General features: G+C 46.9%; 2 protein-coding genes across 2 annotated transcripts in view; one reads left to right on the forward strand and one right to left on the reverse strand.

The window, feature by feature from the left end:
- The first annotated feature begins 3,173 nt into the window (after positions 1-3,173).
- MRPL33 (mitochondrial ribosomal protein L33) lies at positions 3,174-9,509 on the forward strand. The gene is made up of 4 exons (XM_088524247.1): positions 3,174-3,289; positions 4,609-4,627; positions 6,932-7,038; positions 9,195-9,509. The coding sequence occupies exons 1-4, from the start codon at positions 3,268-3,270 to the stop codon at positions 9,242-9,244; spliced, it is 198 nt and encodes a 65-aa protein (XP_088380373.1). The 5' UTR covers positions 3,174-3,267; the 3' UTR covers positions 9,245-9,509.
- Positions 9,510-10,446: 937 nt separating this feature from the next.
- The window catches only part of RBKS (ribokinase), a 64,670-nt gene continuing 62,946 nt past the window's right edge, over positions 10,447-12,170 (reverse strand). The window contains exon 8 of the mRNA XM_088524261.1: positions 10,447-10,698. Coding sequence (XP_088380387.1) covers positions 10,525-10,698 — 174 coding nt within the window. The 3' untranslated portion in view covers positions 10,447-10,524. The remainder of the gene's footprint in view (positions 10,699-12,170) is intronic.

Raw genomic sequence — 12,170 nt, forward strand, 5'->3', positions numbered from 1 at the left:
ATTTGTATAGCAGGAACTATAATCACTCTGAGACGTGCCCAAGCCCTCGGGCATCCCACGGGATTTCAGTCACTTGTTTACAAGGTGTTTTGATTTGCAGCTGTTTGACTACTGTGGCATTTCAAGAGGGGGCGGTTTGAAAGAATGTTGTTACTTTGGACGTTGGGATTGGGAAACGGGTGTAGAAAAATCACACCAGAAAACAGGCGCGTGCTGTCTTTGTTCTTCCCCCTTTATGTATGAATCATGCCAGTATCAGGGAAAAGAGCTCCAGCAAGAGACTCCGAGACCAGTGCTAGAGAGAACAAGCAGGGCACACAGAAAGCCCTGAAGATGGAACCGTGCCCTCACCTGCCATACTAGAGTGCTCTGCAGCTGATCTGGGCGCATCTGCTCCCGCGGGAGGAAGGGAACCGTCCAAGCCCAAGGAACTTCTTGGCTTCTCTATTGAGGTTGTCAGCAAATAAACAGATATTTTGACACAGACACCTTTAGGAATTGGGCTAAGAGCCATTGCCAGCTCACTTCAAACAGGCCAATAAATAGCCAGCAGCTGAAATGGATTTGTTCATTGGCTCAAAGTGATTTAGGAATTTAGAAGGCTCTTGCTGTTATTCCTAATCTCCTGGACAGTTCCTCTTTCAGGGCTGTATGAAGTTAATGCCCACCTTCTTCTGGGCCCTCTTAGGATAATGGATTCAGATATGCAGAAAGAATGTAAAAATCCATTTGTTATCTGGGTTCAGTGATTTGCACAGTAGTGCCCGTGAGTGTTTGTTTAGTGTTGTTGAGAGCAAGACCCCTGCTAAGTTGTAGCAAGCTGAGAGATGGAAAGCAAGAAGGTAACATAGCCCGGCTGTTTTAAAGCTACGTCCACTGAACTGAGTGCATTTTTTGGCTTAGTTAGCTGTTTGTCTGTTTTTTTTGTGGGAAACCAGGAAGGACTGGTGGAGCTTTTCCCGGAGTTTAGAGTGTTATTCTCGTTTCCACTACTGGTTTTGTGCACTGTAATTGACAGTCACTCATGTACAAAATACGGTGCCAAGCTGATATTTACCTTGCAAGCATTTAGTCTGCTGCCCCTCTCTCCTTCCCTATGGGTTTTTCAAGTGATGACTTACTTGAACTGTCATGTGCACATGAAGAAGCATCATCCCTGCCAATCTTGGATACAAGCAATCTCCTCACTTTCTGAAGATAAGAGGCTTCAGCACAGACTGAAAGGCAGCAAAAAAAAAAAAAAGGGAAGAATCACTCAGATTATTAAGTGATAATCTGTTGCTTTTCTAGCTGGAGAAGAGGGAAAAAAAAGCAGCATTTGATTCTGAGTGACACTGATTGTTTTGGCACCAGCAGCTTCTCTGCTGCAGACATGAGTGACTTCTCTTTTTAGTAAGCGTCAGAATTATCCAGGCTGGCACTACAGCTTATCACACGTCTTGCTTTCTCTAGGCAAAGTTGAAGGAAAAAATTACATTTGCTTGAACATGCCACCATGGATCTCGGAGTGCATGACTTATCCTAGTCCACACAGTAAATGCGTATCAAAGCTGGGGTCAGAAATCCTGACTCCCTCTCCTTTCCTCTAACCAGCACTTCTCATCCCCAGGCTTGGCTACGGCTCCTGCCATCAGCATCACCAACTAGCCATACATACCAGTTTTAAACTCCCCGTTTTCACCCATAGCTATGGAAATCTGTCTACAAAAAAGGCTGTAGGAAAGGAAGTTAAAGTTGCTGAAGTCTATTCTAATCCATGATGTCTATATTTATGTGGCCCTTGTCACATAGCGCAGCGAAAATGTCACTGGAGCAGTTTTGTTTTTGCCAGCAGGCGAGAGGTTTAAAAAGAGGCAGTATAACCTCTATTTGATGATGTGTTTGTACAAATGTTTAACTTGCTATTTAATTTAAAAATCATCTTTAATGTTGATTTATATTCCTGGCAGTAAAGGCAGGAGGCTGGCAAATCTATTTCATTTCAGTCTGTGCTTTGACTAAGGCAATAATACAGATCAAAGAAAAGAAGTCTTACAGCACTAACATTTTACCTTCCTGAATGTTTTCATGTTCTCAAGTGATATTCATGGGCAGATTATGTAACTATTAGATTTATATTTTTGAAGACTGAATAATGAAAGATTGAAATCTTCGTATCATTAAGAGGAAGTACTTGGAAATAATTTAAATGAAACAAGAAACAACACTTGACACAAGAAGTCTGCTTTCCTTGAGATGTCATAGAGCTCCCATCCTTTATAGGGTCAACCACTTGCTTTCATGCCATAACATATGAAATTAACTGCATCTTATTTGATAAGTTTTGCGTTCCATTTAAGTATGTCAAGCTGACATTTTATTGCCATACTAATTGTTACATATTCAAGGACCTGAATTCCTTCATTAGCAGTTTATCTAATTGGCAGGAGAGGGGGAAGATGCAATGATGGATCTATGGTGTTTTCTTCACAGGATAATAACTCTTGATTTACAGGTCACTGTCTGATTGATGAGACAAACATCAAAATTTCCCACAGTGCATCTTATTATCCCCCCACTGCTTTTGCTCAGGGTATCAAATACTTGTAACCGTCTAACACCTCAGGGACTTCAAGGACATGGCAGCGTCCTTGCTTTATAAGAAGGAAGCAAAGGCAAGCGAAGGTCAGCCCAAGGACACGCATGGCCGTGAGCCCAGGGCAGCTCTCCTCGGGCTGCACGCAGCGCAGCGAGGGCAGCTGCACGGACACGGTGCCCTTGCACGGGGCTGGTCCTGGCAAGTGACTTGGTGCCGCAGGACCCCTCACACGTCTCTGACCCAGCCGCAGTGCCAACAGAGCCAGGGCCAGGCCCATGATTTCCTAACATCGACTTCAGGAGAATTAAATAAATAAACACCACATTCTTTCCTTTAGGCTGAGATCCCGAGCTCATGTCCTAAGCATTTCCACCACCAGCTACCACGGCCCGAGTTTATTTTTGTTGACTTTCCCAGGGACAGCTCGACTCAGAGACTGCACAAGCAGCCCTCCTGCGAGCCTACAGACCACCCCCCGCGAGCCCCTCGGATTTCGCCGTTTCCCCGTTTCGCCTCCTCGCAGCTCAACCGCCCTTCCCAGGCCGCCCGGCCGTTAACGGCCGCCGCGCCCCGCCCCAACGGCCGCGCCCCGCCCCGGCGCCGCGGGAAGCGCTCGCGCCCGCCGTCCCGGAAGCGCTCGCGGGGCCGCGGCGGCGCGCGGGGGCGGGGAGGCGCTCGGCACCGCCGCTATGTTCCTAACGGTGGCGGCGCGTAAGTGGCGCCGGGGCGGGGGCGCGGGAGGCGGCCGGGGCCGCGGGGCCGGTGCTGGGGACGGGAGGCGGGCGCAGGGCCGCGGGCGGCGGTCCCGGCCCGACCCGGTTCGACCTTCTCGTCCCGTCCCTGCCGGGACTACATTTCCCAGCGCGCCGCGCGCCGCTGGCGGAGGGGGAGCCGCCATGATGGCGGCGGGGCGGCCAGGGCTGCGGGGAGCGGGAGCCCGCACGGCGCCGTCCTCCTCGGCCGCGGGGGAACTCGCCCGGGCAGCGTTAAAAGGCAAAGCGCGTGCGCTGGGAGTTCCTCTGCGTTGCGCGTGCCAACACGCTGCCTCGTGCCCTCGAGTGAAGGGAGTTAACGCGGTCTTCCCTGTTCCCCCCAAACCAAGCGTGGGTCAGTGTCCCTCCTCTCGTAAAAGTGTGCCTTGAGGAGAGATCTGCGGAAGGGGCTGTTTTCGGGAAGTTTCGGTGCTTTTTTTGGTGTAGGGAAATAAGAGCCAGGTTGGTAGGTTGGTGGGAGAAGTAGATAGCAGCGCCTGCGTTGGCAGCGTGCGAGATGGCTGCGATAAGGGCCCGAGGTGAGAAAGCAGAGGGAAGCAGAAGTGGAGAGCCCTTGCGAGTGGGGTTAAGGAGCAGGGGTCGACTGGAAAAACAGGAACCCAGCAGAGGAGCCAGGAGGAGGAGTGCGGGCCCCGAGCGAGGCCCTCGAGGCCCTGCAGCGCTTGGAGAAGGACCTGCACAAGAGGAGGTAGCTCTGCAGCTAGTCCTGGCAGGGCCAGACCACGAAGTAACTTTTCCTTGAGGTATCATGGGCCAAATTAGGGTGAAAGTTGAAACTAACCTGGCCAGAATAATTTCATCAGAAATCGGCGCCCTGCTCCTGTTCGCTGCCAGGTTAAGCAAACACTTGTGTTGGCGCAAAGGAGAGGTGGCTGTAAGCAGTAGGGGAGGACAGTGCTGCAGCCATGGCCAGCAATGTGGATCGTACCTGCTCTAAGTGACTGTGAAACGTTAGTGTATTCAGTGTTGCAGCTTCATATTGAAAAACAGGTAAACACTGTTGTGTTAGACACTGCACTTGCACAGATGCTTTTAAAGGCAGTACGATGAAACAGCGAGCAGGCAACTGGACGTACACAGGTACAAGGACAAGAAGATTATCTTTTGTGATAGATTGTGCAAAAAAGATTTACTGTTTGGGCTACTACGAAGGCAGAGTGCGGAAAACTCTAATCTTTTATGTTGCATGTACAGGAAACAAGATAAGATAATAACTGATTCTTTTTTTTTCCCTCCTCATCATGCTGCAAAAACCAGTGGCCAAGAGCAAATCTAAGTAAGTGCTGTTTTACTGACCCATTTTTGATTTCTGCCAGCACCCAAAATGACTTAACAAGATTGCACCTGTCTGCAATGTTTTGATGTGAGGCAAAGGCAGTCTTTACCTCCAGCTGCCTCCATGTCCCCCCACTGCAAGGCTGTTTGTTTCGCAGGTGAGCGCAGAGCACTGGGAAGAAACACTTGGGTGCTAAAACGGCAGCACAGGTAGTGTTTGTCCTGCAGGGCAGTCGTGTGTGGCTCAAGAATAATATCCCAAGTACTTTGTGCAGGGGAGGTGCATCTCTGTTTTCATGATTAAAGAGAGGCTACAGGGTAATTTCATACTCTTCCTCTTGTTTGCCTTTCTTGCTTTGTCAGCTGAGGAAGGCTACAGAGGTGTATCCTGGGGCTTCTTGTTCTTGTGGGTAGGATTTAATGGCAGGTGTTTTGAAACTTGCTTTTCTGATAGATAGACTTGAGTTTAACATGTGCATGTTGATACGTGAAGAGTGGAAGGGCAGCAGTCAGGATTGTGCGTGTCTTGTTTTGCTCTTTACTTGAGCTCAGGAAAGATGTCAGCAGGCCCTAGGGGGAGGAAAAAAAAAAAAAAAAAGGACCACAGTCCTTTGACCTGGAAAGAAAAACAATGTGCTTAAGGGTTGGAAAGGAAGGAATATACATGTCCAGCACACTAGCAATCTTACAGTTACAAAGCTAATGTGCTGAAGGGATAAATATCAATACTTCCCTCACTTCTGATTCTCTGAAGTTGCTTTTTTTTTGCAGCCATATAGTATTTGGTACTTTCCCAGGAATCCTGTGAACTTTGGTACTTTTATTTTTTTTTTAACATTTTAAAAATTGGCCTCAAGCAGAGCTGATAACCGACCATTACTGCATTTAAAGAGATTCTGCTGCTACAGGATTCCCGCATAATTGTCAGCATTTGAAATTAGGAATGTATTTTCCAAGTATGTGTCTGACAGAAGAGAGCAGTTTGACATCTCAGCATCCTGCATTACCTGCTTGCAGAAATGAGCACAGCAGAGCAGGTTTCCTTGAGGTGTTCCCCACCCCACCGCCTGCTGTTCCTTTCTTTCCTCATACGTTCTTTGGGAATATGCCCTCTTCTTGCACTATTTTTCTTTTTTTTTTCTTTTGTGCTCCCCCTGTTCTTTTTCTTCCCCGTTCCTGAGTTTATCCTTCAGCTTTCTGCTGTTCTTTTTTTTTTCCATTTTGCGCATTTCTTTGTGGGCAGCAAGTTTCCAGAGCAAGGTATACTATTCAGAAAGGACTTGGCCTAGGTAATAAGCATTTCAAAAGCTGGTCATACTGATACCACCAGCCCAGAAAGGGGGAACACTGTACCAAGAGGCTTTGGGGAAGTGGGTGAGGTGCAGGGGAAGGAGTCTGGCTGGTTAGTGCCGTTCCACATCTCACCTGCCATAGTGTACGGGAGCGGACAGTGATCAGGGATAATCCCTAGACCGTGCAGGATTGGTTTGTTTGAGGGAGTTTGGTGCCCTTATTTTTTATTTAGAAGAAACTTAAAAAAATAGATGGTAGAGTTGAAAAGCCTGAAGAAGTACGTTGGTGAGAGCTGCACAAGTGAGGGAGGTTAAGTTTCTGAAGAGTTGCACAGATCTTGACTTCTCCTGGACTTGAGGGACCCTTCTCACACGTGTTGCTTCCCCTACCCCAGATGTACCCCAGTTTGCAGAGCTGCTTCTGCTCTGCTCTGCAAACGGAGCCCTCCAGGCTTTCCCTGTGCAGCAGGGTAACAGGTTAACTGTGTCCCTGGGTCTCCAGAGGGCAAAGCAGTGCCACGGAGCTCTGCTTCTTCTTTCACAGGCCGCCTCTTCCAGCATAGCTGCTGCGCTTCCTCTCTGCGTGTGGAAGTGACGGCCTGTTATCTGCAGCCTGAATGTCCTCAGCTACTGTCATCCTTCCCCTCTTCCCATTATCTCTTAAGCCACAGTGACTCAGTTGTCTGTTGAGTTCTTTTTTTCCTGTCATCCTTCCTTCCTGTTTTTCTTCTTTTTTTTCCCCTTTGTTTTGTGAAGGAGCTCCTTTTCTTTGGTCTTTCATTCTATTTAGCACTTGTTTATTTAAATTTGATACAGAAATTTATGTTTTGTAGTGTGTTGCTCTCTGAGTTATGGAAAGTTTTAAAGCTCCCATCCAGAATATCCGTAAAGTTGAACTGTATTTTGTGATTGTGCTAAATGGTCGATGTTAAAAGTTACTACATTTGACAGACACCCAGTGGCCATGGTTGTGTGTGTGGTCATTGACACAGAGATGTTTCGTGTGGCTCTAGGTACGTGCTGGTGAGGATGGCCAGCGCGGCAGAGACGGGCTTCTGCTTCAATGTCAGGAGACTCCGGCTACAGGAAAAACTGGTCCTGCTCAGATACGATCCTCTCGGTAAGAGCTTGAGAAGAGGTTGGACTGCTTTGTATGAGCCCCTCTGACGGTGCAGTGTGAAAGGCTTGAAGAACATTTCCAATCTAAACAGAATATGTCATGACATGCTTCATACTCGGATGACTGCGCAGTTGCTGTTCTTTATGACATTCCAGTGGGAAGTAAACGTTGCCCTCATTTTACAGATTGTGGCACTGAAACAAAGTAGTGACTTGCCCAAGACATCAGTGTCTTTGATGACAGCCATGCCACATGCCAGTGGCAAAGCCAAGTGACACAGGAGGCCTTTCATTGCGTTTCTTTGTGTGGTTTGCTGCGTCGTGTCACCTCGAATGAGCGGCCTCGAAGCGTGCATCAATAGACATGCTCTGCTAGGCTGCCATGGGTCCTCCAGACAGTAAGCTTTGACCATCGCTCACAAAATGGACTTCTTTTAAAGACACGAACACCAGTTCTCCCTTTTTCCTCTCCTGCAAACAATAGTGTTCCCCAAGTGCCTGTTCTTTCTTGTTCCTCTGGTCCTTGCAAACTTTTTCAGTCTAAGAATGATTTGGTGGAGGCTTGTAGCACAAGAGTGCCTCTTGCTCACAAAGCCTTTTGAAACGTGACTTAGAACTCCAGTCTCTGGGGTAGAATGCAGTCTGTAGCTAACATCTAAAAAAAGAGCTCATTTGGGGAAACTTAAAAGATAAACAAGATCAGACTCAAATAGCACTGGAGAGTTAATGCAGAGAAGGTTTATTTATGTCTAGGGCATAAAGCTGCTCCAGGTGTTTAACATAAAGTATGACCAGTGGTTATGTAGTTCACTTTTTTGGTTTTAGTCTTGTTAAATGACTAACCTTTTACGTTCTGATCTAATAGTACCGGAGCTATACGTCAGGTGAGACTAGCTCCCAAAGAAACAGTATGATGCATCAAAGTGTTAATGCTGACCAAAGTGGTTGCTCTTCTGAACTTTTCTAAACTTCACACAGAATGAGAATCAGATTGATGGGATTATTTTTTTCAATTAGAAAACAAGTTTAAATTATTTCTCCCTTTACTACATCAAAAAATGTGTGAAATGGTCCTCCAGCATTTTCACTATTTTAGGAATGTGAGGAGGATGGAGAGCTTACACTACGCAGTAGTTTACTGTGGAACATGGGATAAGTTGTTGAAGTCAGAGAAAATAGAAATACTGAAGACAAAAAATCTCTGATTTTCTTTGTAGCCTGTACTAGGAGACAAGTGAGAGGGTGCAATAAGGTGATGCATGTGTGAAGGAAAGCAAATTAGGGCCTGAATATCAGCTTACATCAGGACTATGTTAGGAAGTGTTTTTACTTGGCACGTATTTTCACTTTGTGCTTTGTACTTTTTTTGGGGAAAAAAAAAAGATCACTGCAGAATTAAGGTTTTTAGTGAAGTAGTGGGAGCAGCACAGAAGTTTCACTACCTCATAACTGCAACAGAATGCTTAGTAAGTTGCGGTATTTCTTAAAGTGAAACATTTGTGAGGGAAATATTTCTGTTTTGTGGATTCTCTGTGTATAGCTTTCATTGGAAATAATGCAGTGAGGTTCAGTGGGAACACTACTTTGTCTAAGTCTGTGTGTTGATTCTTTTGCAGTAATGCATCAATTATACCTGACCTATAAGTGGAATGACTTCGTTAACATCACCAGGCATTAGAGGCAGACTTTGAGTTTGTAGCTCATTGAGAAGTTCACGTGACAGTCAATTAATTTTTCTGTTGGTACCTAAGACCAATCAGGTCCAGCTTGAAACCTGTAATTGTTTGGATTCTGAAGTCAAATAGTAGTAGAATGTGGTGAAAACCTATTTTTGTCCCTATATTGAAGAGTTCTGACTCAGAATAGTCACAGGGGGCGGCTGTTGAATATTTTGAGGCACTTAGCTTTCCGCTATCTATTTTTCAGAGGTAAAAACAGACCTCTTGGGAACTAAAAATTACATGCGGTAAAGTGAAAACACTGCTAGACTCCTTCCAGAGTTGGTTGACAAGAGCACCAAGCCAGTCATAGTTGTTCTATGTTCATTTAAGCAGCAAAGCCAGTCAGGAGAAAGGGATGTAGGCTCGTTGAACTGAATCTTAACCCTTGAGGTTCCTTAACAAATTGTTCTTTTTCTCTCTGTTTGCCCCTCTCTAGCAAAAAAGCGTGTCCTCTTCACAGAGAAGAGAAAAATCCGCTCTTTGTGAACAACGACTGGACTTGATTTACGCGCGAGGAGAGGACGGCTGGGGGGAGAAGCGGGTGAACGCTGATTCTGAAATCCTGCAACATGGGCTGAAAAGAGAGGAAGTGAACTGGGATCACCGTCTCCTGTGATTTGAGAGCCATTGTGAATAAAACAATGTAGAGAGAGAAAATTCTTAATGTCTGGACATAGATCATCACAGTAACATTTATTTATCTTTTGAGTTATTTTTACAGTCCTCAATTAAAAAAAAATTAAATAGCAAATCCCATTGTCTGTATTTTCCATTGTGAAAGAGGCTGTAATCTTCAAAGGAACTATTGTTTTATAAGGCAATAAAAATTAACATTTTCCACAGCAGGAATTCAATGGCAGGACTGCAAGTTGTTCTAACCTACCAGCCACAAATTCAACAGCAGTGACCACGACTTGGTGTCACTCCTTGGAGGGGTAGTGTTGTACCAGTTCCTTCCTGGGTAAGGAAGGAACAAGGGGAACCTGGTGAAATAAGATGAGCTTTTGCAGAAGTTAGAACCAGAGTCAAAAGGTCTTTATAGCAAGTAAGGTAAGTTGGCCATATTTTGAATTTCTGGATTTTCATTAAGTGTGAAAATAGCAGATTGTCACATTAGTTTTCTGATCACTTCTGCTGGAGGTTTTTCTTCTTTAAATATCTCGCTTATGTTTAGCGCAACATGGTTAGAATCGTTTTTATAAAGCCTAGTCCAGAAGTGCTCTCGTACGTGTCCCACACAGGGGACCTCCCCCAGGCTGGCAGAGCGCAGTGCTCAGCCCCGTCCCAGGGGCACTCAGGCCAGGGCTGCGGGTACGGTGCCCTGCTAAGAGCCGAACAGGCTGCGCAGGAGCCAAGTGCCTGTGGGTAGAGCTGCTCCCAAAAGGCCCACTGAAACCACCCTAAATAAGCGCCAAACTTGGGGCCTGCAGCTGACGACCGAGGTGAGGGACAAAGGTGACATTATCAAAGCTAACCTGGGGGAGCCTGGCACCCTCCCCATGTTCTGCTGCAAGCCCCGAGCACCTCTCACAGCGTAAATGTATCCTGCGGGGTCACCAGCGGCATGATGGTCGACCAGAGAGAGCCCTGTGGTCCTGCGATTGAAAGACCCTCCACCACCCTTGCTATTGTAGAATAGGAATTAACAGTATTTCTCAAATAAGAAAAAAGTCTCCGCATGTAGCGGAGGAGAAGCTCTGTGCAGTTAGGAGAATAATGCTGCCTCAGATAAGATAAAATCAGTACATTGAGCTAGACAATGTCGATTAGAAAAGGTCCTGAGGCAAGTCCTTCCTGTAAGGATATGAAGATTGCGTTCCTGGTGCCTGGACGCTCACTGATGCAACGCAGTTAGACTTCCTGATCATTTCCTCCATGGACAATTTGGGATAGTAAGCCAGGTAGAAGGCCAGCGCTCCCACAAAACTATCTCCAGCACCCTAGAATAAAATAACAAACAAGTTTTAAGTTTATTCACAGAGGGAAGCAGTTTACTGGAAACAAGTTTATTCACAGAGGGAAGCAGTTTACTAGCAACACAAAAGTTGCAGCACTTCTTGGAGGAGTCAGGAAATGCTTCAGGAATTGAGTTCGTTTGAGTTTTCTACACCTAGGAACTTGTGAAGTGCAAAGCTAGCGCCATGCTGTTGCCTTTCTTTTCCTCCAACCCTTGGACCAAGGTACACACTATAACATGGCTTAAACTTGAAGGAAAAAAAGAAGAAAAATACAAGTGTTTTCCCGCTCAGTTAACACGTTGGTGTAAATGCTGCTTTTGAAACTTCCTGTTGTTGGAGTGCCTGATTTTGATTTCTCAACCTCTTCCATTAAATCTATTTTTTTTTCTCATTTTACTTCTGTTTTTCATAAAGAGCAATCATAGAAGGGAGGGAGAAAAGGGGAAAAAATAAGCCATGTGGCTTGTGGTATCTGCAAATTCCTAGTTGCAGAATGATACATTTTGGTGCCTCCAGAGTTTAGCAGTTTTCATTAAAAAGTGCCCATCACAGAGGTCTCTGCAGTGTGCAACATCTAAAGCACTCGTTCCCAGGGAAGCTCTGCCACCTGTGCCGAGCTGGATGACAGGAGAGGAAGGAAAGCGTCATTCGACTCGACCTCTTGGCAGCCAGGGCCCTCCGAACTACCCATTCCCTGGTCTCACTGGGCACAGGAGCTGCTCCATGCTCTGTCCTGCGGCCCCACAGCGCACCTGGGGGCCTCATCAGCAGTGAGTGACAAGAGTTTCCCTCCCAATGGCTTCCTAACAACAGCTCCTGCTTTGCTACGCTCAAAGCTCTACTGTGCTCTGTGGTGTTCTGTAGTATAGTTTGAACAACTGGCAAAACTTAACTGTATTTTAACTTGATCTGCGCCATTTCAGCATCCCCCAGTGCAGTGTCCACAGTGTCCTCCTTCCCTCTGCTCCCTTGCAAGTGTCTTGATTTCCAAGGCCAGGCTGGGAAGGATCCTTGTGGCTATGGTGGAGCTCGTTCTGAGGGTCCCTTATTTTGTTAATATGATACTTGTACGTGAGTAAAACACCAGCTATGCTGAGCACAGGGTAATATATACCTGATTTCATTCAAGAACCATCACACGGACTATATTCCCCCTGGACTACATCTCCCCCAACTCCGTGTTCTAGTGGTTCTCACTACTGAGGCCCCAGTCAGCTGCAGAAAACACCATTTCTGCAGCGCGCGCGCCACTTCCATGGAAGCCGAGTCCGAGTGGCCGCCCGGCGCCTGAGGCAGGGCCCGGGCTGAGGCGGCCTCTAGGCGCGCAGCCCCCGGGCTGCCCCGTGCCCTGGTGCCCACGCGTGGGGCAGCCCCTCCGCCGTGGCTGCGAGCGCCGGGCTGGCGAGCGGCCGGTTAGCGGCCCCGCCGCACGTGGGCCGCAGCTGAGGAGGCGC

Source organism: Tinamus guttatus, unplaced genomic scaffold, assembly GCF_059628265.1.
Source record: "Tinamus guttatus ecotype Peru unplaced genomic scaffold, ASM5962826v1 Tinamus_guttatus_pri_ptg000208l, whole genome shotgun sequence".
NCBI classification, from domain to species: Eukaryota; Metazoa; Chordata; class Aves; order Tinamiformes; family Tinamidae; genus Tinamus; species Tinamus guttatus.

Excerpts from the sequence above, each read along its gene's own strand:
- MRPL33 (XM_088524247.1), top strand. The coding sequence starts at position 3,268 with ATGTTCCTAACGGTGGCGGCGC. Across the intron at positions 7,039-9,194 it reads GCTCAGATACGATCCTCTCG|CAAAAAAGCGTGTCCTCTTC; the intron begins GTAAGAGCTTGA and ends GCCCCTCTCTAG.